We start from the raw sequence: 27,948 nt of genomic DNA on the forward strand, positions 1-27,948 counted from the left end.
TCTTCGCTGATGAATGCCCTGATCTCTGGCCAGTCAATTGGTTAAATTACATTGTTTCGTCAATTAATAGCTTCTAATAGAGCTGAAAATGTTGCAATAACCATGAATTTAACCGACTGGTTTGTTTATTAATGAGGGACGTCCCACGTTTAACCTGGACAGATAAAAGTAGGAGTTTGCGCTGACTTCAGCCGTGACGGCATGAGAGAGAAATGAAACATCGTCGCCTGCAGGTGATACCTGTATTTCACTGTCCAATCCGAGGTTCGGACATGATCTGAGTCTGTCTGGTCTCTTGGGCATCAAATTGGGAAAGCCTCAAGGGAGAGCAGGACAGTACCTTATAAAGAAAGAGCCGCATATATTGGCCCAAAAATAACACATCTGATTTATTTATTTTTAAATCGGGGTGTGGAGAAAAGTGAGGCGGGGTATCCGTTAAACAGTAATTCAACTTTGTCCGGCCTTACTGAGAATGGTATTGTAGTTGAATTGGTCTGTTGGTTTATTCAGTTGCTTGAGTTGCTTTCAACATCATTGCTGCCAGTTTTTAAGCCTTTTAAAAAAGCTAAGATAAGTGGTAGAGGCAGAAGGGAACAATAATAAAATGTTCTGTTGCGACCTCCAGTTGGCTCCTCTTTCCAACACTAAGAGGTTTAAAAGTGTTGTTGTGATATAACGATTACCTCATTGAAAATGTACGTGAAGTTGATATTTGGCTGTAGAATCAATGGCCACAAAATATGTATTTTCAACGTCCGGAAAGATAGGGAAAATACGTTTTTTTGAGCACCTAAATGCACCTGATTTCAACGTCCGGGGGGAAAAAATAATATTTTTGTTTCATGTTGGGGTGGTACGCAATACCTTTCAGATCAGAGTTGTAGAAATTGGACTTGCATTATCTCCTAACAAACAGCAGGTGGTGCGCTACCTCAAAAGGCTACTTGTGGCTCGCTTTGAAAATACCCGAAGAAGGAGGAACCGGAAGCAACCATTTTCTGCAGATGTTTTGAACCAAAATCGTGCAAATCAAAACATCTAAATGTGAAATCAAATGTTTTATTTTCTCATGCAGTGGTTGGACATTATTTCTCTACTCTACCCGGTTTTTCTGTAAGTGTCTCGCCCAACGCGATCACCAGTCATCATGGTAAGTGAAAGAGCATCTCATCATTTTCAGCATCTCCTCATATGGCATTGTCCATCTTCACAAAGCGGGATGATACGGCGATGTGTGTATGTGTGATTCTGCATCGCAAAACAGGATTATATTCGTTATTCTAGTCATGGTCATTTCATGTTAAAAATTCTGATATACATTAATTCATTCATTAAATCGTTAATTTGATACCTGATGTTTTCAAATCCAAGTCAAATCAAAAACACAAATCAAAGTTTACATAAGCAGCCCAATTAAATATTGCCAACATTTTGCCCAATTATTGCCAACATTGGTTAAATTATTGGCAAAGAGCTGATCTGATTGGTCAAAATATTAATTTAGTGGAAGATCAGAATTAGGCTGCCAGTGTTAACGCCGAGCAAGAAGATGAGTACAGATTTTAATAATATACTTTTTAATATGGATACCTAAAGCCAAACCCCAATTTCCTTAGTCAATCTATTATCGTTTCTCCTTTACTAAATATTGGTTCTTCCTCTTTGTCATCTTTGTTGACATGATCAGAATTCAGCTAATTTAGGCAATCATCACCATGAGCAAATACACACACACACACACACACACACACACACACACACACACACACACACACACACACACATACATACATACACACATACACACACACACACTCACTCCAGATGTATAACTCCTCTACCCCTCAGGACAGTCACAGTGAGGTATCAGACCTCGTCCCAGCCCCTGGCCCTGAGAGACCTGTAGGACCCATGATGGAGGGGGACAACGCACCTGTCTACTGTGTCTGTCGCAGACCTGACATCAACTGCTTCATGATGTAACTATCTGTCTGTCTTTCTACTGTCTGTCTGTCTGTCTGTCTGTCTGTCTGTCTGTTGTGCCTACCTGTCTGTCTTTCGTCTGTCTGTCTTTCTACTGCCTGCCTGCCTGTCTGTCTGTCTGTCTGTCTATTGTGTCTGTCTGAACAAAGATGACAAACGACAGATGGACGGTGGAACAGGCCTCTCATACCTGTGTTTCCCCTGTCTCTGTCTCTGCAGTGGTTGCGACTGCTGTAACGAGTGGTTTCACGGTGACTGCATCGGCATATCAGAGAAGGCAGCTAAAGTCATCCGGGTGTGGTACTGTGAGAAATGTCGCGGTAAGTCTGTCCTCTGTTTTAGTAATGATGATGACCAACCAATGCAGACGTGTCGAGAAAAAGAGACAAACACGAAAACCACGGCACTCCTTTTGTGATCTAAAAATGAAACGGCCAATGAAGCAGTCTGAGTTAAAGGGCCAATCTGTGATATGTACATCCAATCATTTAAATGAATTAAACCCACTGATTCTTGTGTTGTTATCTAGCCAAAGACGGGACCCTGGAGATAAAGTATCGTCCCAAGAAGACCAAGGAGAAGACGGAGAAGGAGACGGGAAACCAGGAGAAGACAGAGAAGGAGAAGGAGACGGGAGACCAGGAGAAGACAGAGAAGGAGACGGGAGACCAGGAGAAGATGGAGAAGGAGACAGGAGACCAGGAGAAGACAGAGAAGGAGACGGGAGACCAGGAGAAGACGGAGAAGGAGACGGGAGACCAGGAGAAGATGGAGAAGGAGACGGGAGACCAGGAGAAGACGGAGAAGGAGACGGGAGACCAGGAGAAGATGGAGAAGCAGCATCACACTCCAGACCTGAATATAGAACACCGCCGAGGTTCACGGGTAACAACCAATAATTCACTGAATATATACAGCGCCTTCAGAAAGTATTCATACCCCTTGACATTTTCCACATCTTGTTTTATTACCCGAGCGCCTAAGAACAGTCCTTAGCCATGGTATATTGGCCATGGTATATTGGCCATGGTATATTGGCCATGGGGTGGCAGGTAGCCTAGTGGTTAGAGCGTTGGACTTGAAAGGTTGCAAGATCAAATCCCCCGAGCTGACAAGGTAAAAATCTGTCGTTCTGCCCCTGAACAAGGCAGTTAACCCACTGTTCCTAGGTCGTCATTGTAAATAAGAATTTGTTCTTAACTGACTTGCCTAGTTAAATAAAAGGTTACAAAAATATATATATATTTTTTAAATACCACATGCGTGATTGCTTAAATATGCCATCCATGACCTATAGAAATACATTCATAAATATGTATTTACATTTTGAGTCAAACCATTCATTAACCATTAACAAATACCTTATTGACCGCATTGACAATAACTCCTTTATAGCTGGTTTATAGGTTTGTTAAATAGTACATTATTAAATAATTTAAAATAGTGTTTATAAATGCGTAATTTACTATTTTGCTTTTTTTTACATTTTCAAATGTAGGAATAATGATTAATAAATGGTAGAATGGTTGAAATCATATACAAATCTGATTCCTGGCCATGCGCCTTGTATCTGAGCGGTCAAATCTGATTCCTGGCCATGCACCTTGTATCTGAACGGTCAAATCTGATATTTGCCCTCAAGTGGTTTTTAGACTGTTATTTGACATATCTTATTGCTTGTTAGCTGATCTGTTGACAGTTTGACAAGAACATGTGGTAGCTTGTTAATTGTTTCCAAACAAATTAGTGAATGTGTCAAAATCTAAACAACTAGCTAGCTAGCTAGTCGACTGTTGTGGCTAGCTGGCTAGTCGACTGTTGTGGCTAGCTAGCTAGTCGACTGTTGTGGCTAGCTAGCTAGTCGACTGTTGTGGCTAGCTAGCTAGTGGCCTGTTGTGGCTAGCTAGCTAGTGGACTGTTGTGGTTCCTGGCCATGCGCCTTGTATCTGAACGGTCAAATCTGATTCCTGGCCATGCGCCTTGTGTCTGAAGGGTCAAATCTGATTCCTGGCCATGCGCCTTCTGTCTGAACGGTCAAATCTGATTCCTGGCCATGCGCCTTGTGTCTGAACGGTCAAATCTGATTCCTGGCCATGCGCCTTGTATCTGAACGGTCAAATCTGATTCCTGGCCATGCGCCTTGTATCTGAACGGTCAAATCTGATTCCTGGCCATGCGCCTTGTGTCTGAACGGTCAAATCTGATTCCTGGCCATGCGCCTTCTGTCTGAACGGTCAAATCTGATTCCTGGCCATGCACCTTGTACCTGAACGGTCAAATCTGATATTTGCCCTCAAGTGGTTTTTAGACTGTTATTTGACATATCTTATTGCTTGTTAGCTGCTCTGTTGACAGTTTGACAAGAACATGTGGTAGCTTGTTAATTGTTTCCAAACAAATTAGTGAATGTGTCAAAATCTAAACAGCTAGCTAGCTAGCTAGTCGACTGTTGTGGCTAGCTGGCTAGTCGACTGTTGTGGCTAGCTGGCTAGTCGACTGTTGTGGCTAGCTGGCTAGTCGACTGTTGTGGCTAGCTAGCTAGTGGACTGTTGTGGCTAGCTAGCTAGTGGACTGTTGTGGCTAGCTAGCTAGTGGACTGTTGTGGCTAGCTAGCTAGTGGACTGTTGTGGCTAGCTAGCTAGTGGACTGTTGTGGCTAGCTAGCTAGTGGACTGTTGTGGCTAGCTAGCTAGTGGACTGTTGTGGCTAGCTAGCTAGTGGACTGTTGTGGCTAGCTAGCTAGTGGACTGTTGTGGCTAGCTAGCTAGTCGACTGTTGTGGCTAGCTAGCTAGTGGACCGTTGTGGCTAGCTAGCCAGTGGACCGTGGTGGCTAGCTGGCCAGTGGACCGTTGTGGCTAGCTAGCTAGTCGACCGTTGTGGCTAGCTAGCTAGTCGACCGTTGTGGCTAGCTAGCTAGTCGACCGTTGTGGCTAGCTAGCTAGTCGACCGTTGTGGCTAGCTAGCTAGTCGACCGTTGTGGCTAGCTAGCTAGTCGACCGTTGTGGCTAGCTAGCTAGCTAGTCGACCGTTGTGGCTAGCTAGCTAGTGGACCGTTGTGGCTAGCTAGCTAGTCGACCGTTGTGGCTAGCTAGCTAGTGGACCGTTGTGGCTAGCTAGCTAGTCGACCGTTGTGGCTAGCTAGCTAGTGGACCGTTGTGGCTAGCTAGCTAGTCGACCGTTGTGGCTAGCTAGCTAGTGGACCGTTGTGGCTAGCTAGCTAGTCAACTGTTGTGGCTAGCTAGCTAGTGGACCGTTGTGGCTAGCTGGCTAGTGGACCGTTGTGGCTAGCTAGCTAGTCGACTGTTGTGGCTAGCTAGCTAGTGGACTGTTGTGGCTAGCTAGCTAGTCGACTGTTGTGGCTAGCTGGCTAGTGGACTGTTGTGGCTAGCTGGCTAGTGGACTGTTGTGGCTAGCTAGCTAGTCGACTGTTGTGGCTAGCTAGCTAGTGGACTGTTGTGGCTAGCTGGCTAGTGGACTGTTGTGGCTAGCTGGCTAGTGGACTGTTGTGGCTAGCTAGCTAGTCGACTGTTGTGGCTAGCTAGCTAGTCGACTGTTGTGGCTAGCTAGCTAGTCGACTGTTGTGGCTAGCTAGCTAGTCGACTGTTGTGGCTAGCTAGCTAGTCGACTGTTGTGGCTAGCTGGCTAGTGGACTGTTGTGGCTAGCTAGCTAGTCGACTGTTGTGGCTATGACGAAAAGGACTTGTTTTGAAAGTTGGATCATCTTATCCTTTGAGGCTTTAAAAGTGTTCTGACACTACGGTTTTGAACATTCAAAGCAACTGGGAAACATCCAGCCTACACCACCACCGCCATCCAGCCTACACCACCACCGCCATTCGGCCTACACCACCACCTCCATCCGGCCTACACCACCACCGCCATTCAGCCTACACCACCACCGCCATTCAGCCTACACCACCACCTCCATCCAGCCTACACCACCACCTCCATCCAGCCTACACCACCACCGCCATCCAGCCTACACCACCACCACCATTCAGCCTACACCACCACCACCATTCAGCCTACACCACCACCTCCATCCAGCCTACACCACCACCGCCATTCAGCCTACACCACCACCGCCATTCAGCCTACACCACCACCTCCATCCAGCCTACACCACCACCTCCATCCAGCCTACACCACCACCGCCATCCAGCCTACACCACCACCACCATTCAGCCTACACCACCACCGCCATTCAGCCTACACCACCACCGCCATCCAGCCTACACCACCACCGCCATTCAGCCTACACCACCACCTCCATCCAGCCTACACCACCACCGCCATTCAGCCTACACCACCACCTCCATCCAGCCTACACCACCACCTCCATCCAGCCTACACCACCACCGCCATTCAGCCTACACCACCACCGCCATTCAGCCTACACCACCACCTCCATCCAGCCTACACCACCACCTCCATCCAGCCTACACCACCACCGCCATCCAGCCTACACCACCACCACCATTCAGCCTACACCACCACCACCATTCAGCCTACACCACCACCGCCATCCAGCCTACACCACCACCGCCATTCAGCCTACACCACCACCTCCATCCAGCCTACACCACCACCGCCATTCAGCCTACACCACCACCGCCATTCAGCCTACACCACCACCTCCATCCAGCCTACACCACCACCACCATCCAGCCTACACCACCGCCATCCAGCCTACACCACCACCACCATTCAGCCTACACCACCACCATTCAGCCTACACCACCGCCATCCAGCCTACACCACCACCGCCTTTCAGCCTACACCACCACCGCCATTCAGCCTACACCACCACCTCCATCCAGCCTACACCACCACCACCATCCAGCCTACACCACCGCCATCCAGCCTACACCACCACCACCATCCAGCCTACACCACCGCCATCCAGCCTACACCACCACCGCCATCCAGCCTACACCACCACCGCCTTTCAGCCTACACCACCACCTCCATCCAGCCTACACCACCACCGCCATTCAGCCTACACCACCACCACCGCCATTCAGCCTACACCACCACCACCACCATTCAGCCTACACCACCACCACCATCCAGCCTACACCACCACCATTCAGCCTACACCACCACCATTCAGCCTACACCACCGCCATCCAGCCTACACCACCACCGCCTTTCAGCCTACACCACCACCTCCATCCAGCCTACACCACCACCGCCATCCAGCCTACACCACCACCGCCATCCAGCCTACACCACCACCGCCTTTCAGCCTACACCACCACCTCCATCCAGCCTACACCACCACCGCCATCCAGCCTACACCACCACCGCCATTCAGCCTACACCACCACCTCCATCCAGCCTACACCACCGCCATCCAGCCTACACCACCACCATTCAGCCTACACCACCACCGCCATTCAGCCTACACCACCACCGCCATTCAGCCTACACCAGTGGTTAACCAACCTTTTCCGGTTACTGTACCACCAACTGATGTACCCCCTCATGTGCATTTTACCAGCCTCTCATGAGGCTTCTCAAGTACCCCCTGTGGATAGACCAAGTACCCCCTGTGGATAGGCCAAGTACCCCCTGTGGATAGGCCTGAGTACCCCCAGTGTCTGAGTACCCCCTGTGGATAGGCCAAGTACCCCCTGTGGATAGACCAAGTACCCCCTGTAGATAGGCCAAGTACCCCCTGTGGATAGACCAAGTACCCCCTGTGGATAGACCAAGTACCCCCTGTGGATAGGCCAAGTGCCCCCTGTGGATAGGCCAAGTACCCCCTGTGGATAGGCCAAGTACCCCCTGTGGATAGGCCAAGTGCCCCCTGTGGATAGGCCAAGTACCCCCTGTGGATAGGCCAAGTACCCCCTGTGGATAGGCCAAGTACCCCCTGTGGATAGGCCAAGTACCCCCTGTGGATAGGCCAAGTACCCCCTGTGGATAGGCCAAGTACCCCTGTGGATAGACCAAGTACCCCCAGGGTTCCTAGTATTGGCCTACACCACTGCGCATGTCATTACTATGACATCTAATGACTGCTAACACACATATCTGATTTGGGTCACTTGTAACTTTCTGTTTGAACAGTCAGTATTCCCAAAATGGATTTGAAAAACACAACTGATTTGAGCGTTAAAGGAGAGTCCCTCACTTTAGCATCACTGTCTGGCAAACCCAGACATCCTAGGAAAGGAAACCGAGGAAATATTTTAGGTTTGCTTGTCCCGATGCAACAACTTTGAAACTATAACCAGGTTGTATGAATGGTACAGGGATATAGGAGAATCTACTTTATTCAGTCAGTTCGACACTTTTTTTAATAAACTATTCAACACTTGTTGTTTAGTATTCAGTCAAATTTACATTTACATTTAAGTCATTTAGCAGACGCTCTTATCCAGAGCGACTTACAAATTGGAGATAGCCTATGTGCCACGACTCATTGTGGCTGGCTATTTGACACACGTGAAAGAAAATATACGTGCCAGAAAACAATAATGAGAATTACTTAAAAATTACTTAAAAATCATACAATGTGATTTTCTGGATTTTTGTTTTAGATTCCGTCTCTCACAGTTGAAGTGTACCTATGATAAAAAATTACAGACCTCTACATGCTTTGTAAGTAGGAAAACCTGCAAAATCGGCAGTGATTCAAATACTTGTTCTCCCCACTGTATCTGAATATACTAACTACTGTGATATGTGGTTGTCTCACCTAACTATCTTTAAGATGAATGCACTAACTGTGCGTCGCTCTGGATAATAGCGTCTGCTAAATGACTAAAATGTAAAAATTGTACACAGGCAGCCCAATTCTGATCTTTTGCCCCATTATTGGCAAAGATCTGATTGGTTAAAGGCCAATAAGTGGTTAAAAAGATCAGACTTGGGCTGCCTGTATAAACCCAGTGTGATTCCAATGTGATTCCAATGTGATTCCAGGGTGATTCCAGTGTGATTCCAGTGTGATTCCAATGTGATTCCAAGGTGATTCCAGGGTGATTCCAATGTGATTCCAGTGTGATTCCAGTGTGATTCCAATGTGATTCCCTTTTGTGCAGGTGAAGCGTTCGGCCCGTATGTGTGGAGAGTGTGAGCCGTGCAGGAGGACTGAGGACTGTGCTCAGTGTGATTTCTGTAAAGACATGAAGAAGTTTGGAGGACCCAATAAGATCAGACAGAAGTGCAGACTCAGGCAGTGTGACGTCCGAGCTCGGGTGAGTCCATAACGGTAGATAGAGGGTGCGTTTGGACCATAGTCTATTTTAGTATTGAGCATTTGATTTATGCCTCCCAAGAAACCACCAAACCTCGACAAAATGGGGGTGCATTCTTTAATCATTTACACTAATGAAGCCTCTGAAATTGACATTATTGTAGCGACATCTAACCCAAACACCGAGCGAACTCGTCAAGAGGTTTGAATTTCTTTACCTAAAATATGTTTGGGTTGACAGTTGTTGAACCCAGGTTTGAATCCTGGACTGGGTTAACCCCCCCCGATTTGCTTCAGTATATTTGATGCACCATGTGCTCTCTGTCTCTGTCTCTGTCTCTTGCTCTCTCTCGTTGTAGAAAATGCTTCGTGTAAAGGATGAGGAGTTTGCCCTGTCTGTTCGGGGGGCCAGAGGGAGTCTGAGAAGAGGAGGGCCTCTGTTTGATGACTACAGTGAGAATGAGATGGAGCTCTACCAGCAATACAAGGATGCAGGCTACGAGGATAACAATATGGTACACGGACGGACAGACAGACACATAACACTATGGTACACGGACGGACAGACAGACACATAACACTATGGTACACGGACGGACAGACAGACACATAACACTATGGTACACGGACGGACAGACAGACACGTAACACTATGGTACACGGACGGACAGACAGACACATAACACTATGTTACACGGACGGACAGACAGACACATAACACTATGGTACACGGACGGACAGACAGACACATAACACTATTGTACACGGACGGACAGACAGACACATAACAATATGGTAAACGGACGGACAGACAGACACGTAACACTATTGTACACGGACGGACAGACAGACACGTAACACTATGGTACACGGACGGACAGACAGACACGTAACACTATGGTACACGGACGGACAGACAGACACGTAACACTATGGTACACGGACGGACAGACAGACACGTAACACTATGGTACACGGACGGACAGACAGACACATAACACTATGGTACACGGACGGACAGACAGACACATAACAATATGGTAAACGGACGGACAGACAGACACGTAACACTATTGTACACGGACGGACAGACAGACACGTAACACTATGGTACACGGACGGACAGACAGACACATAACACTATGGTAAACGGACGGACAGACAGACACATAACAATATGGTAAACGGACGGACAGACAGACACATAACAATATGGTAAACGGACGGACAGACAGACACATAACAATATGGTAAACGGACGGACAGACAGACACATAACAATATGGTAAACGGACGGACAGACAGACACGTAACACTATTGTACACGGACGGACAGACAGACACATAACACTATGGTACACGGACGGACAGACAGACACATAACACTATTGTACACGGACGGACAGACAGACACATAACACTATGGTACACGGACGGACAGACAGACACATAACACTATTGTACACGGACGGACAGACAGACACATAACACTATGGTACACGGACGGACAGACAGACACATAACACTATTGTACACGGACGGACAGACAGACACATAACACTATGGTAAACGGACGGACAGACAGACACATAACACTATTGTACACGGACGGACAGACAGACACATAACACTATTGTACACGGACGGACAGACAGACACATAACACTATTGTACACGGACGGACAGACAGACACATAACACTATGGTACACGGACGGACAGACAGACACATAACACTATTGTACACGGACGGACAGACAGACACATAACACTATTGTACACGGACGGACAGACAGACACATAACACTATTGTACACGGACGGACAGACAGACACATAACACTATTGTACACGGACGGACAGACAGACACATAACACTATTGTACACGGACGGACAGACAGACACATAACACTATGGTACACGGACGGACAGACAGACACATAACACTATTGTACACGGACGGACAGACAGACACGTAACACTATTGTACACGGACGGACAGACAGACACATAACACTATTGTACAATACAAGGCTACGAGGATAACAATATGGTACACACACACATCCGCTCACACACGGACGGACAGACTGACACACACACACACAACACACACATACATACAGTATACTAGCCTTGTTAGTTAAAAGTGATACGTCAATACATTTTGATTGACTGATTGATCGATTGATTGATTCATTTTATTGATTGATTATCTCCTGTGGTATCTATGCAGCCATGGCATAGCGATGATGAGGAAGCGGCCTTCGACCCCGTGCAGAGGAAGAGGGCTGTGAAGGTCAAGCACGTCAAGAGACGAGAGAAGAGATGGGACAAGAAGGACAAGGTACGGAAGGCACTAGACCTTTCGCAATAAGGCTATGGGACATGTTTTGTGTTGCAAAAGCAATGTGGGGGGAAAAACGGTCTAATTGACCATAAACCTAATTGTAATCTGGCAGCGTGATTTAATTACTTTTCTTCAACAATGTGTAATATATTTAGAGATATTATAGAGAGAGATATATTATAGAGAGATATATTATAGAGAGATATATTATGAAGAGATATATTATGAAGAGATATATTAGAGAGATATATTAGAGAGATATATTAGAGAGATATTATAGAGAGATATTATAGAGAGATATTATAGAGAGATATATTATAGAGATATATTATAGAGAGATATATCATAAACGGTTGACTATTTCTGTACTGCTCAGTTGTCTGGAGTCCAGTTAATCAACCACCTCCTATATTGTCCCTTGTTCCCCCTCCAGAAAGAGAAAGAGGTGCGTCGCCACAAGCAGAAGCAGAAGCACCGTGAGCGAGTGAAGCACAGTGAGAGGGGTGGCGGGGGCGGTGGCGAGGCTCGGGGGGACGGTGGTGGAGGAGGAGGGGGAATGAGACAGTGTTTGGGACCAGGGTGTGTGGAGGTTGCCAGGGCCGGCTCCAAATACTGCTCAGAGGACTGCGGCATGAAACTGGCTACCAAGTAAGAGGAATACTTATTACAGAATCATTTAGGAAACAATGTACTGTCAATTAAGTAGCAAACCCTTAATCAATGTAAAATATTTATTGTCTAAATCACTTAAAGTTATTTTAAAACATTTTTCTTTTATCACAAACATAAAATAGTATTTTAATACATTGATTGGGCCTGTTTGTCTGATGAGAGTAGGAAACTTGTAGGAAACTTGTAGGAAACTTGTAGGAAACTTGTAGGAAACTTGAGGAACTTGAGGAAACTTGAGGAAACCTTTTGGACGTGTATCTGTTTACATCTGTATCTCTGCCCGTCCTTATGTCCCCCCAACCAGTCGTATCTATGAGAATACAGCAGTGGCAGCAGTCTCCCTGTTTACAGAGCCTTCAGAAAGTATTCATACCCCTTGAATTATTCCACATTTTATCGTGATACAGCCATCTACACACAATACCCCCGTAATGACAGTGGTTTTTGTATTTTTTTAAATTTTAAGTTGTATTAAGTTCTTGTTTTTCAATCAAAAAACAAAAACACAAAAATAATAAATAATAGAATCAAAATAGAATATCCCAACAAAACAAAAAAACATTTGCAGCAGCACTATCTGTGATCCTGTTAACTATTTCCAGCTTTAGCTGAGACAACTAACAAATCATTTGTATTACATCACCTTACACAACATGTATAAACACTCATTTCCTTAATCACTGCATTCACTCTGTCCAATGTGAAATATAGTTGATTAGTGGAGACCAGAGTCTATCAAACCTGGGCCGTCTCTTGGCAGAGGTCATCAGTGAGCTTTTCAAGAGGGAAGGAAAGTTTTTTTTAAATCTGGTCAATCCACATTTTAAATGTGAGAGAAGAATTTGAAGCCCACAGCTGGAGAATAGATTTATTAGCAAAGTATGTGATGTCATAAAACACATTTGCTGGACATCTAGTATGGTCTGTGAGGCAGTATGTATAGATTGAAGATAGATACACTAGACAGTATGTATAGATTGAAGATAGATACACTAGACAGTATGTATAGATTGAAGATAGATACACTAGACAGTATGTATAGATTGAAGATAGATACACTAGACAGTATGTATAGATTGAAGATAGAGACACGGGTTCATACCAAACTGTTCATCTAGTATGGTCTGTGAGGCAGTATGTATAGATTGAAGATAGAGACACGGGTTCATACCAAACTGTTCATCTAGTATGTTCTGTGAGGCAGTATGTATAGATTGAAGATAGATACACTAGACAGTATGTATAGATTGAAGATAGATACACTAGACAGTATGTATAGATTGAAGATAGAGACACGGGTTCATACCAAACTGTTCATCTAGTATGGTCTGTGAGGCAGTATGTATAGATTGAAGATAGAGACACGGGTTCATACCAAACTGTTCATCTAGTATGTTCTGTGAGGCAGTATGTATAGATTGAAGATAGAGACACGGGTTCATACCAAACTGTTCATCTAGTATGGTCTGTGAGGCAGTATGTATAGATTGAAGATAGAGACACGGGTTCATACCAAACTGTTCATCTAGTATGGTCTGTGAGGCAGTATGTATAGATTGAAGATAGATACACTAGGCAGTATGCATAGATTGAAGATAGATACACTAGGCAGTATGTATAGATTGAAGATAGATACACTAGACAGTATGTATAGATTGAAGATAGATACACTAGACAGTATGTATAGATTGAAGATAGATACACTAGACAGTATGTATAGATTGAAGATAGATACACTAGACAGTATGTATAGATTGAAGATAGATACACTAGACAGTATGTATAGATTGAAGATAGATACACTAGACAGTATGTATAGATTGAAGATAGATACACTAGACAGTATGTATAGATTGAAGATAGATACACTAGACAGTATGTATAGATTGAAGATAGATACACTAGACAGTATGTATAGATTGAAGATAGATACACTAGACAGTATGTATAGATTGAAGATAGATACACTAGACAGTATGTATAGATTGAAGATAGATACACTAGACAGTATGTATAGATTGAAGATAGATACACTAGACAGTATGTATAGATTGAAGATAGATACACTAGACAGTATGTATAGATTGAAGATAGATACACTAGACAGTATGTATAGATTGAAGATAGATACACTAGACAGTATGTATAGATTGAAGATAGATACACTAGGCAGTATGTATAGATTGAAGATAGATACACTAGACAGTATGTATAGATTGAAGATAGATACACTAGGCAGTATGTATAGATTGAAGATAGATACACTAGACAGTATGTATAGATTGAAGATAGATACACTAGACAGTATGTATAGATTGAAGATAGATACACTAGACAGTATGTATAGATTGAAGATAGATACACTAGACAGTATGTATAGATTGAAGATAGATACACTAGACAGTATGTATAGATTGAAGATAGATACACTAGACAGTATGTATAGATTGAAGATAGATACACTAGACAGTATGTATAGATTGAAGATAGATACACTAGACAGTATGTATAGATTGAAGATAGATACACTAGACAGTATGTATAGATTGCCGAAATATGGTAACCTCTCTACAACTCAAAAATACATGCATATAGGTTCCACTTTCAGAGTTACATCTTTTACAATCAGGATAAATGTCTATTCATTCTATGGAGTCTCACTGGGGTGTAATATAATGTGTATAACATTTAAAAAATTTGATTCATTTTTATATTAGTAGAGGAGCAGTATACCCTGTCGCAAACATCCGCCCATAACTCATCACTGATAGTCAGACAAAGGTCCTTTTCCCAGATTATTTTCAAAAGAGTAAAGGAGGAGCCCACATTTGTTATGAAATTATTATTACATTTTTTTTATTTAACATTTAACATTATTTAAAATAGACAAGTCAGTTGAGAACAAATTCTTAATTGCAATGACAGCCTAGGAACAGTGGGTTAACTGCCTTGTTCAGGGGCAGAACGACACATTAACTGCCTTGTAACCATCCCGGTTACTAGTCCAACAGATCTAACCACTAGGCTACCTGCCGCCCCATCCATGATTCTAATCAATGTTGTGCTGCTATTCTTATTGAATACGGTAGACCATTATGATGTTGTGGGCCGGCTGAGGAGTATTGGTGTCTCTGAGGGGTCTTTGGCCTGGTTTGCTAACTACCTCTCTCAAAGAGTGCAGTGTATAAAGTCAGAAAATCTGCTGTCTCAGCCACTGCCTATCACCAAGGGAGTACCCCAAGGCTCGATCCTAGGCCCCACGCTCTTCTCAATTTACATCAACAACATAGCTCAAGCAGTAGGAAGCTCTCTAGCTGTAGGGCTCTAGCTGCCTGTGGAAAGAAATCTATGTTTTTTGCCAATTTTAACTGGATTTTATAATGTAGTTTTTTTATTTTTCCCCAGCACCACTTTCCATTTATATAGCAGACCCTCGTACCAAATTGAGTCAGAAACCTTTTTGAAATCAACAAAGCATGAGAAGACTTTGCTTTTTTTTTTTCTTTTTTTTGTCAATTAGGGTGTGCAGGGTGAATACGTGGTCTGTCATAAGGTAATTTGGTTTTTAAAAAACATTGTTTTCACAGAGGAAATGTAGGTGTCTGCTGTTCATGGTAATGCAGAGGATTTCCCCAAGGTTGCTGTTGACGCATATCCCACAGTAGTTATTGGGGTCAAATTTGGGGTGATCAGTCCTTGGTTCCAAATATTGGGGAAGATGCCAGAGCTGAGGATGATGTTAAAGAGTTTTAGTATAGCCAATTGGAATTTGTGGTCTGTATATTTGATCTTTTCATTTTGGAGACCATCGACACCACAGGCCTTTTTGGGTTGGAGGGTTTGCATTTTGTCCTGTAGTTCATTCAATGTAATTGGAGGATCCAGTGGGTTCTGGTAGTCTTTAATAGTTGATTATAAGATTTGTAATGTATTGTGTATATGATTTTGCTGTTTGTTCTTTGTTATAGAGCCAAAAAGATTGAAGAAGCGATTTATCCCTACTGCCCTACAAAGCAAAAATGCAGTAACTGCTCATTTGGTCGAAAATTAGTTAATGTCATTTTTGCTGCATTAAATACATGCTTAATCATGTGGACAAGTATCCTGCCTCTATTGTATTGTGTTTTGGAGAAATTGGGGGTTATGTTAGCAGTAACTGCATAAAGGTTCTGTGAAACCAAGGTAAATAAAAGCCATTTTACTCAGTTCCACACTGTGAGCAGTTACTGCATACATCTCCATTTTGGATAGATAACTCTTCGTGTTGTTGTTTGTTTAGTGTTTTCCAATTTTCCCAGAAGTGGTTAGAGTCTATGGATTCTTCAATTACATTGAGCTGATTTCTGACGTGCTGTTCCTTCTTTTTCCGTAGTGTATTTCTGTATTGTTTTAGTGATTCACCATAGTGAAGGCGTAGACTCAGGTTTTCCGGGTCTCTATGTTTTTGGTTGAATAGATTTCTCAATTGCTTTCTTAGGTTTTTGCATTCTTCATTAAACCATTTGTCATTGTTGTTCATTTTCTTACGTTGTCTGCTTGACATTTTTTAGATTTGATAGGGGAAGCTGAGAGGTCAAATATACTGTTTAGGTTTTCTACTGCCAAGTTTACACCTTCACTATTACAGTGGAACAATATGTCCAGGAAGTTGTGTCTCTCTCTCTCTCTCTCTGTCTGTCTGTCTGTCTGTCTGTCTCTCTGTCTGTCTGTCTGTCTGTCTGTCTGTCTGTCTGTCCCCCTCCTACCAGTCGTATCTATGAGATCTTACCCCAGGAAATACATTGGCTGTTCTGTCTATTCGCTCTCTCTCTATATATATATATATATATATTATATATGCCAATAAAGCCTGGGAAACATATGTTAACATTGCCAAAGCAAGTGAGGTAGATAATATACAAAGGTGAAATAAACAATAAAAATTAACAGTAAAGATTTCACATACAGAAGTTTCAATATATCTCTCTGTATCTCCCTCTACCTCTCTCTCTCTATCTATCTCTTTCGCTTTCTCTCTTTCTCCCTCTATCTATCTCTTTCTCCCTCTCCCTCTATCTATCTCTTTCTCCCTCTCCCTCTATCTATCTCTTTCTCCCTCTCCCTCTATATATCAATTCAATTCAATTCAATTCAAGGGGCTTTATTGGCATGGGAAACATGTGTTAACATTGCCAAAGCAAGTGAGGTAGGTAATATACAAAAGTCAAATAAACAATAAAAATGAACAGTAAACATTACACATACAGAAGTTTCAAAACAATAAAGACATTACAAATGTCATATTATATATATGCAGTGTTGTAACAATGTACAAATGGTTAAAGCACACAAGTTAAAATAAATAAACATAAATATGGGTTGTATTTACAGTGGTGTTTGTTCTTCACTGGTTGCCCTTTTCTTGTGGCAACAGGTCACAAATCTTGCTGCTGTGATGGCACACTGTGGAATTTCACCCAGTAGATATGGGAGTTTATCAAAATTGGATTTGTTTTCGAATTCTTTGTGGATCTGTGTAATCTGAGGGAAATATGTCTCTCTAATATGGTCATACATTGGGCAGGAGGTTAGGAAGTGCAGCTCAGTTTCCACCTCATTTTGTGGGCAGTGTGCACATAGCCTGTCTTCTCTTGAGAGCCATGTCTGCCTACGGCGGCCTTTCTCAATAGCAAGGCTATGCTCACTGAGTCTGTACATAGTCAAAGCTTTCCTTAAGTTTGGGTCAGTCACAGTGGTCAGGTATTCTGCCACTGTGTACTCTCTGTTTAGGGCCAAATAGCATTCTAGTTTGCTCTGTTTTTTTGTTAATTCTTTCCAATGTGTCAAGTAATTATCTTTTTGTTTTCTCATGATTTGGTTGGGTCTAATTGTGCTGTTGTCCTGGGGCTCTGTGGGGTGTGTTTGTGTTTGTGAACAGAGCCCTAGGACCAGCTTGCTTAGGGGACTCTTCTCCAGGTTCATCTCTCTGTAGGTGATGGCTTTGTTATGGAAGGTTTGGGAATCGCTTCCTTTTAGGTGGTTGTAGAATTTAACGGCTCTTTTCTGGATTTTGATAATTAGTGGGTATCGGCCTAATTCTGCTCTGCATGCATTATTTGGTGTTCTACGTTGTACACGGAGGATATTTTTGCAGAATTCTGCATGCAGAGTCTCAATTTGGTGTTTGTCCCATTTTGTGAAATCTTGGTTGGTGAGCGGACCCCAGACCTCACAACCATAAAGGGCAATGGGCTCTATGACTGATTCAAGTATTTTTAGCCAGATCCTAATTGGTATGTTGAAATTTATGTTCCTTTTGATGGCATAGAAGGCCCTTCTTGCCTTGTCTCTCAGATCGTTCACAGCTTTGTGGAAGTTACCTGTTTCTCCCTCTCTCTATCTCTTTCTCCCTCTATCTATCTCTTTCTCCCTCTATCTATCTCTTTCTCCCTCTACCTCTCTCTCCCTCTATCTATCTCTTTCTCCCTCTCCCTCTATCTATCTCTTTCTCCCTCTACCTCTCTCTCCCTCTATATATCTCTTTCTCCCTCTACCTCTCTTTCTCCCTCTATCTATCTCTTTCTCCCTCTACCTCTCTCTCCCTCTATCTATCTCTTTCTCCCTCTCCCTCTATCTATCTCTTTCTCCCTCTACCTCTCTCTCCCTCTATCTATCTCTTTCTCCCTCTATCTATCTCTTTCTCCCTCTATCTATCTCTTTCTCCCTCTATCTATCTCTTTCTCCCTCTATCTATCTCTTTCTCCCTCTATCTATCTCTTTCTCCCTCTATCTATCTATCTCTCTCTCATATATATATATATATATATATATCTTTCTCTCTCTCTATCTCTCTCTCTGTCCCCACCAGTCGTATCTATGAGATTTTGCCTCAGCGGATACAGCAGTGGCAGCAGTCTCCCTGTATAGCCGAGGAGCAAGGCAAGAAGCTTCTGGAGCGAATCAGGAGAGATCAGCAGTCAGCCCGCCTGAGACTCACGGACATGGAGAAACGCTTCCACGAGCTGGAGGGGATCATCGCCAAGGCCAAGCAACAGGTGGTGCAACAGGACGAAGAGGTGTGAGACACAAACACAGCCCCAAACACAGCCTCAAACACAGCCCAAAACACAGCCCCAAACACAGCCTCAAACACAGCCCCAAACACAGCCCCAAACACAGCCCCAAACACAGCCTCAAACACAGCCCCAAACAGAACCTCAAACACAGCCCCAAACACAGCCCCAAACAGAACCTCAAAAGCCCGTCCATTCTGAGTTACTACTTGATTTGTTTCAGTAGCTGTATTTATTTGTTGCTCTCTTTTAGGTGAATGAGGCAGAAGGGGACACAGATACAGACCTGCAGATATTCTGTGTGTCCTGCAGTCACCCCGTCAACCCCAAGGTGGCGCTAAGACACATGGAGAGATGCTATGCCAAGGTCAGTAGGTCAAAAACATTTGAGCAGTAATGTTTAGTATAAAATGTGTTGTGATAAAGGGTATTGTTTCCTTGTGCAGTATGAGAGCCAGACGTCTTTCGGCTCCATGTATCCCACACGCATCGAAGGGTAAGGACAACGCCAATCCCACCAGCAACGCCACATCCCACCAGCAACACCACATCCCACCAGGAACACCACATCCCACCAGCAACACCAGCAACACCACATAGACCAGCAACACCACATCCCACCAGCAACACCAGCAACACCACATCCCACCAGCAACGCCACATCCCACCAGCAACACCAGCAACACCACATCCCACCAGCAACACCACATCCCACCAGCAACACCACATCCCACCAGCAACACCACATCCCACCAGCAACACCACATCCCACCAGCAACACCAGCAACACCACATCCCACCAGCAACACCAGCAACACCACATAGACCAGCAACACCACATCCCACCAGCAACACCACATCCCACCAGGAACACCACATCCCACCAGCAACACCACATAGACCAGCAACACCACATCCCACCAGCAACACCACATCCCACCAGCAACACCACATCCCACCAGCAACACCACATCCCACCAGCAACACCACATCCCACCAGCAACACCACATCCCACCAGCAACACCACATCCCACCAGCAACACCACATCCCACCAGCAATGCCACATCCCACCAGCAACACATACATTTAGTGCATTCACCTTCAGATAGCTAGGTGGGACAACCACATATCACAGTAGTTAGTATATTCAGATAGCTAGGTGAGACAACCACATATCACAGTAGTTAGTATATTCAGATAGCTAGGTGGGACAACCACATATCACAGTAGTTAGTATATTCAGATAGCTAGGTGGGACAACCACATATCACAGCAGTTAGTATATTCAGATAGCTAGGTGGGACAACCACATATCACAGTAGTTAGTATATTCAGATAGCTAGGTGGGACAACCACATATCACAGTAGTTAGTATATTCAGATAGCTAGGTGGGACAACCACATATCACAGCAGTTAGTATATTCAGATAGCTAGGTGGGACAACCACATATCACAGTAGTTAGTATATTCAGATAGCTAGTTGAGACAACCACATATCACAGTAGAGCTGGGACGTTATACCGATAAATGATCTACACCGACCATACCTAGCACTGGTCTCAGGCATTTTCCTGATATTGTTCATTACGATCAGTAGCCTGTACTAAAGAAATGTGACGTTTGAAATGAAATAGGTTTGGCTAATGTGGGTGATTGTTAATACTACAACCATCAAACCAGTAGCAGTGGCCAAAAGTTGTGAGAACGACACAAATATTAATTTACAAGTCTGCTGCTTCAGTGTCTTTAGATATTTTTGTTAGATTTTACTATGGAATACTGAAGTATAATTACAAGCATTTCATAGGTGTCAAAGGCTTTTATTGACAATTACATGAAGTTCATGCAAAGAGTCAATATTTGCAGTGTTGACCCTTCTTTTTCAAGACCTCTGCAATCCACCCTGGGATGCTGTCAATTAACTTCTGGGCCACATCCTGACTGATGGCAGCCCATTCTTCCATAATCAATGCTTGGAGTTTGTCAGAATTTGTGGGTTTTTGTTTGTCCACCCGCTTCTTGAGGATTGACCACAAGTTTTCAATGGGATTAAGGTCTGGGGAGTTTCCTGGCCATGGACCCAAAATATCAATGTTTTGTTCCCCGAGCCACTTTATCACTTTTGCCTTATGGCAAGGTGCTCCATCATGCTGGAAAAAGCATTGTTCGTCACCAAACTGTTCCTGGATGGTTGGGAGAAGTTGCTCTCGGAGGATGTGTTGGTACCATTCTTTATTCATGTCTTTGTTCTTAGGCAAAATTGTGAGCCCACTCCCTTGGCTGAGAAGCAACCCCACACATGAATGGTCTCAGGATGCTTTACTGTTGGCATGACAGAGGACTGATGGTAGCGCTCACCTTGTCTTCTCCGGACAAGCTTTTTTCCGGATGCCCCAAACAATCGGAAAGGGGATTCATCAGAGAAAATGACTTCACCCCAGTCCTCAGCAGTCCATCCCTGTACCTTTTGCAGAATATCAGTCTGTCCCTGATGTTTTTCCTGGAGAGAAGTGGCTTCTTTGCTGCTCTTCTTGACACCAGGCCATCCTCCAAAAGTCTTTGCCTCACTGTGCGTACAGATCCACAGATGCACTCACCTGCCTGCTGCCATTCCTGAGCAAGCTCTGTACTGGTGGTGCCTCGATTCCGCAGCTGAATCAACTTTAGGAGACGGTCCTGGCGCTTGCTGGACTTGCTTGGGCACCCTGAAGCCTTCTTCACAACAATTGAACCCCTCTCCTTGAAGTTCTTGATGATCCGATAAATGGTATATTTAGGTGCAATCTTACTGGCAGCAATGTCCTTGCCTGTGAAGCCCTTTTTGTGCAAAGCAATGATGACGGCACGTGTTTCCTTGCAGGTAACCATGGTTAACAGAGGAAGAACAATGATTCCAAGCACCACCCTCCTTTTAAAGCTTCCAGTCTGTTATTCGAACTCAATCAGCATGACAGAGTGATCTCCAGCCTTGTCCTCCTCAACACTCACACCTGTGTTAACGAGAGAATCACTGACATGATGTCAGCTGGTCCTTTGGTTGCAGGGCTGAATTGCAGTGGAAATGTTTTTGGGGGATTCAGTCATTTGCATGGCAAAGAGGAACTTTGTAATTAATTGCAATTCATCTGATCACTCTTCATAACATTCTGGAGTATATGCAAATTGCCATCATTCAAACCGAGGCAGCAGACTTTGTGAAAATGTATATTTGTGTCATTCTCAAAACTTTTGGCCACGACTGTAGTTTAAAGAGTTCTTAATGTTTGATATACTCAGTGTATAATCACACTCATAGTAAGTACATTTTTACTCAATAAAGTAGTTAGTAGGAAAGGATAGGGTTATTTACTTGAGTTAGTTAGTTGTTTATTTTCCGGCTTGTCTCTCTCCGTAGTGCAACCAGACTGTTCTGTGACGTGTACAACCCACAGAGTAAAACCTACTGTAAGAGACTGCAGGTGTTGTGTCCTGAACACTCAAGAGACCCCAAGGTAGGTTTAGACCCTAAGGTAGACTTATAACAACCTACACATACCCTTCATAACACATGAATAGCTGTCATAGCAACCCTCAGAGTAAAACCTACTGTAAGAGACTGCAGGTGTTGTGTTCTGAACACTCTAGAGACCACAAGGTAGGTTGAGAACCCAAGGTAGGTTTAGAACCAAAGGTAGGTTTAGAACCCAAGGTAGGTTTAGACCCCAAGGTAGGTTTAGAACCCAAGGTAGGTTTAGAACCCAAGGTAGATTTAGAACCCAAGGTAGGTTTAGAACCCAAGGTAGGTTTAGAACCCAAGGTAGGTTTAGAACCCAAGGTAGATTTAGAACCCAAGGTAGGTTTAGACCCCAAGGTAGGTTTAGATCCCAAGGTAGGTTTAGAACCCAAGGTAGGTTTAGAACCCAAGGTAGGTTTAGAACCCAAGGTAGGTTTAGATCCCAAGGTAGGTTTAGAACCCAAGGTAGGTTTAGAACCCAAGGTAGGTTTAGAACCCAAGGTAGGTTTAGAACCCAAGGTAGGTTTAGAACCCAAGGTAGGTTTAGAACCCAAGGTAGGTTTAGAACCCAAGGTAGGTTTAGAACCCAAGGTAGGTTTAGACCCCAAGGTAGGTTTAGAACCCAAGGTAGGTTTAGAACCCAAGGTAGGTTTAGCACCCAATGTAGGTTAGGTCACCAAGGTAGGTTTAGAATCCAAATCAAATCAAGTTCATTTTATATAGCCCTTCGTACATCAGCTAATATCTTGAAGTGCTGTACAGAAACCCAGCCTAAAACCTCAAACAGCAAGCAATGCAGGTGTAGAAGCACGGTGGCTAGGAAAAACTCCCTAGAAAGGCCAAAACCTAGGAAGAAACCTAGAGAGGAACCAAGCTATGAGGGGTGGCCAGTCCTCTTCTGGCTGTGCCGGGTGGAGATTATAACAGAACATGGCCAAGATGTTCAAATGTTCATAAATGACCAGCATGGTCAAATAATAATAATCACAGTAGTTGTCGAGGGTGCAGCAAGTCAGCACCTCAGGAGTAAATGTCAGTTGGCTTTTCATAGCCAATCATTAAGAGTATCTCTACCGCTCCTGCTGTCTCTAGAGAGTTGAAAACAGCAGGTCTGGGACAGGTGGCACGTCCTGTGAACAGGTCAGGGTTCCATAGCCGCAGGCAGAACAGTTGAAACTGGAACAGCAGCAAGGCCAGGTGGACTGGGGACAGCAAGGAGTCATCATGCCCGGTAGTCCTGACGCATGGTCCTAGGGCTCAGGTTCTCCGAGAAAGAGAAAGAAAGAGAGAAGGAGAGAATTAGAGAGAGCATACTTAAATTCACACAGGACACCGGATAAGACAGGAGAAATACTCCAGATATAACCAACTGACCCTAGCCCCCCGACACATAAACTACTGCAGCATAAATACTGGAGGCTGAGACAGGAGGGGTCAGGAGACACTGTGGCCCCATCCGATGATACCCCCGTACAGGGCCAAACAGGAAGGATATAACCCCACCCACTTTGCCAAAGCACAGCCCCCGCACCACTAGAGGGATATCTTCAACCACCAACTTACCATCCTGAGACAAGGCCGAGTATAGCCCACAAAGATCTCCACCACAGCACAAACCAAGGGGGGGCGCCAACCCAGATCCAAGGTAGGTTTAGACCACAAGGTAGATTTGGAACCCAAGGTAGATTTGGAACCCAAGGTAGGTTTAGAACCCAAGGTAGATTTGGAACCCAAGGTAGGTTTAGAACCCAGGGTAGGTTTAGAACCCAAGGTAGGTTTAGAACCCAAGGTAGATTTGGAACCCAAGGTAGGTTTAGAACCCAAGGTAGATTTGGAACCCAAGGTAGGTTTAGAACCCAGGGTAGGTTTAGAACCCAAGGTAGGTTTAGAACCCAAGGTAGGTTTAGAACCCAAGGTAGGTTTAGAACCCAAGGTAGGTTTAGAATCCAAGGTATATTTAGAACCCAAGGTAGGTTTAGAACCCAAGGTAGGTTTAGAACCCAAGGACCCAAGGTAGGTTTAGACCCCAAGGTAGGTTTAGAACCCAAGGTAGGTTTAGAATCCAAGGTATATTTAGAACCCAAGGTCGGTTTAGTACCCAAGGTAGTTTTAGAACCCACGTTAGGTTTAGAACCCAAGGTAGGCTTAGACTCCAAGATAGGTTTCGCTGGCCTTCTCATCTATTTATAAGCCTTGATCCTACACATAATCTTCAAAACAATATATGTAATTTAGCATTTAAATTCAGTTCAATAACACATGATGTATACCTATTCAGACCGTTATGTTTCAGTGGTCCCTCCCACCTGAGCTCTGTCTCCCTCCAGGTTACTGTGGACGAGGTGTGTGGCTGTCCCCTGGTGAGAGACATCTTCCAGCCCACAGGAGAGTACTGCCGGGTGTCGAAACGCAAGTGTAACAAGCATTACTGCTGGGAGAAACTGAGGAGGGCCGAGGTGGACCTGGAGAGAGTCAGAGTGGTCAGTGGGAAAGTGAAGCTAGCTTTTCATGAAAGTGTCATGATAATCATATAGCTAGGTTACGTTAAGTCAGTCTCTCATATGTAGTCCACATTTCAAGCCCTTTTTAGTCATCATGTGGAACATTTTACTTTTGGAAAATTTGACATGTTTTAACTGTTTAAATAAGTAGCCATTCTCTCATATGACTTGTCCTCTCCTTTGTCCCTTCTCCTCTTGTCCTCTCCTTCGTCCCCTCTCCTTCGTCCCCTCTCCTCTTGTCCTCTCCTTCGTCTCCTCTCCTTCGTCCCCTCTCCTCTTGTCCTCTCCTCTTGTCCTCTCCTTTGTCCCCTCTCCTCTTGTCCTCTCCTTTGTCCCCTCTCCTCTTGTCCTCTCCTTTGTCCCCTCTCCTCTTGTCCTCTCCTTCGTCCCTTCTCCTCTTGTCCTCTCCTTCGTCCCTTCTCCTCTTGTCCTCTCCTTCGTCCCTTCTCCTCTTGTCCTCTCCTTTGTCCCCTCTCCTCTTGTCCTCTCCTTCGTCCCCTCTCCTCTTGTCCTCTCCTTCGTCCCCTCTCCTCTTGTCCTCTTCTTTGTCCCCTCTCCTCTTGTCTAGTGGTACAAGCTGGACGAGCTCTTTGAGCAGGAGAGGAACGTCCGGACAGCCATGACCAATAGAGCAGGTCTCCTGGCCCTCATGCTGCACCAGACCATCCAGCACGACCCTATTACCACCGACCTCCGCACCGCCAAGGATAGGTAGACCCCCAAACCTCCGCCCCTTGACCCTTGAACTACACCCTGACCACGGACCTCCTACGGGTACTACTGACTTACGTACCGCCAAGGATATTTAGAGGACCAACCCCTCACCCCCCCTAATCACGAGCCTCTGCATCTCCTCAGGACAGATAGACCCCCCCCCAACAAGACCCTCAACACCACAACCCTGGCGGTGGCCCAGTCACCACAATCCCGACCCCACCTCCAAGGACAGATTGAACCAAGCTGTTACCATGACTACACCTTGACCACCAAGACCCTGTCACCACGACAACCTGTCACCACGACCCGGTAACCTGGACCTCAGCACCTTCAAGGACAGATAGACAGAGGCAGATAGACAGAGGCAGATAGACAGAGGCAGATGGGCAGAGGCAGATGGGCAGAGGCAGATGGGCAGATACAGATACAGATAGGCAAATAGACAGATGGACAGATACAGATGGACAGATACAAATGGACAAATAGACAGATACAGATAGGAAAATAGACAGATAGACAGATACAGATAGACAGATACAGATGGACAGATACAGATGGACAGGGACAGGTAGACAGAGACATATAGACAGAGACATATAGACAGGTGTACAGATACAGATAGACAGATACAGATAGACAGATACAGATAGACTGATACAGACTGCCCAGGTTTCCACTAGTGTATTATTTATTATTATTATTTTGTAATGTTTTTAAGGAGATGAGCCGTAGTTGAACCCACACTTACACTAGTTTACTTGGTGTTCTGATGCCACTACACACCCCAGTATGATTGCGTCGTCTTACTTCGGAAAGCGTCACTGTGGTAGGAGTGGCGCCACCTCTCTGACGGACAGTGGTACTGCATTTGTGTCGTGCTCTGTTTTACCTGAATAGCTGATTATTTCACATCGTTTCCACATCGTTTCCACTACATCTGACAGGACTGAGTCGAATGACTGGGTCCTGTGTTCCAAAATGCACACTTGCGTTCTGCGTTCTCCCGTTCTTCCAAGAACACCTCAGAGAAATACTGTCTAGTGTAGGAGAACGCAGAGCGCTTAAAATCCGCTAAATTTGAAACGTACTTCGACGTGACCTTTAACCTAAACCGGGAAACTGCATCATCGCGCGGCCGGTGTCAACAAAGCTAGCTTTTATGTTCGCTAACTAGCTACGTCTGTTTACAGCCGGCGTCAACAAAGCTAGCTTTTATGTTCGCTAACTAGCTACGTCTGTTTACAGCCGATGTAGCAGCGTCAGCAACTAGTGCTGGCAATTCAGTGAACAACTGTCCCAGAATGGAAATATTTAACACCAATAACAAGTAAACAGAATTGATTAGTGAATTAAGCTAACAGCGACCAGAATAATTGTATGTGGGGTATGACAGGTAAGCTTTCAAACATTGTATAGAGGCTGAAGCAACAACAACAACAAAAAATATGAAATAGCTAAATAAGCTTTTTTGCTTAATGTTTAAGAATGATAACTAGCCAGAATAGTGGTGTTTCACTGTGAAGATAATACTGCATTAGGACTGCTTGTGTTTTATATCCAATGAGAAGACTTGCATTGAGAGACATTATAACACCCGTGTATATTATTAAATGACACTGACGTTCATGATAGCTTGTTTTTAATATTCACCTCCTGCATCGATAACAAATAGGCGATATGATGCAATACAACGTGATTAGAAGGCCTAGACTACTTCATCCTAATGTAAGATAAATGCAATGGATACAAAACCAACACTGACATGTGAATAAGGAGAACAATATAATTATATGCATGCATATCAAACAGTAATAGATTAAATTAATACAGTATTGTAATATTATTCATGTCTTTCTCTCTCCTTGCAGGGGATTGGACAGATGAACTACAGACCCCAGATGACCAAGCCTCAGAACCATGTGGAGACGTCAAAACTCATTTTGAATAAATATTAACTCATTTATTGGT

At 44.3% G+C, this 27,948-nt stretch overlaps 1 protein-coding gene across 2 annotated transcripts; it reads left to right on the forward strand.

The window, feature by feature from the left end:
- Positions 1–979: 979 nt before the first annotated feature.
- On the forward strand, positions 980–27,943 carry LOC139543157 (CXXC-type zinc finger protein 1-like). 2 transcript variants are annotated; one of them, XR_011668617.1, is made up of 16 exons: positions 980–1,153; positions 1,852–1,982; positions 2,206–2,306; positions 2,516–2,871; positions 9,039–9,194; positions 9,553–9,708; positions 11,429–11,539; positions 11,976–12,190; positions 19,062–19,269; positions 19,520–19,633; positions 19,713–19,762; positions 22,664–22,760; positions 25,090–25,242; positions 25,832–26,037; positions 26,122–26,289; positions 27,849–27,943. XR_011668617.1 is itself a non-coding variant. In XM_071349396.1 (15 exons), exons 1-15 carry the CDS (start codon positions 1,151–1,153, stop codon positions 27,862–27,864), a joined length of 2,010 nt encoding a protein of 669 aa, XP_071205497.1. In that variant the 5' UTR covers positions 980–1,150; the 3' UTR covers positions 27,865–27,943. The 2 variants fall into 2 exon arrangements, 1 of the variants encoding a protein (XP_071205497.1); XM_071349396.1 differs by lacking the exon at positions 26,122–26,289 and having other exon boundaries at positions 25,832–25,974.
- Positions 27,944–27,948: the final 5 nt, after the last annotated feature.

Source organism: Salvelinus alpinus, chromosome 17 (assembly GCF_045679555.1).
Source record: "Salvelinus alpinus chromosome 17, SLU_Salpinus.1, whole genome shotgun sequence".
NCBI classification, from domain to species: Eukaryota; Metazoa; Chordata; class Actinopteri; order Salmoniformes; family Salmonidae; genus Salvelinus; species Salvelinus alpinus.

What these genes read in the sequence shown, in the direction of transcription:
- LOC139543157 (XM_071349396.1), top strand. An exon ending in GATGGGACAAGAAGGACAAG is followed by an intron (nt 11,540 to 11,975) that starts GTACGGAAGGCA and finishes TTCCCCCTCCAG; the next exon opens with AAAGAGAAAGAGGTGCGTCG. An exon ending in ACCTGGAGAGAGTCAGAGTG is followed by an intron (nt 25,243 to 25,831) that starts GTCAGTGGGAAA and finishes CCTCTTGTCTAG; the next exon opens with TGGTACAAGCTGGACGAGCT.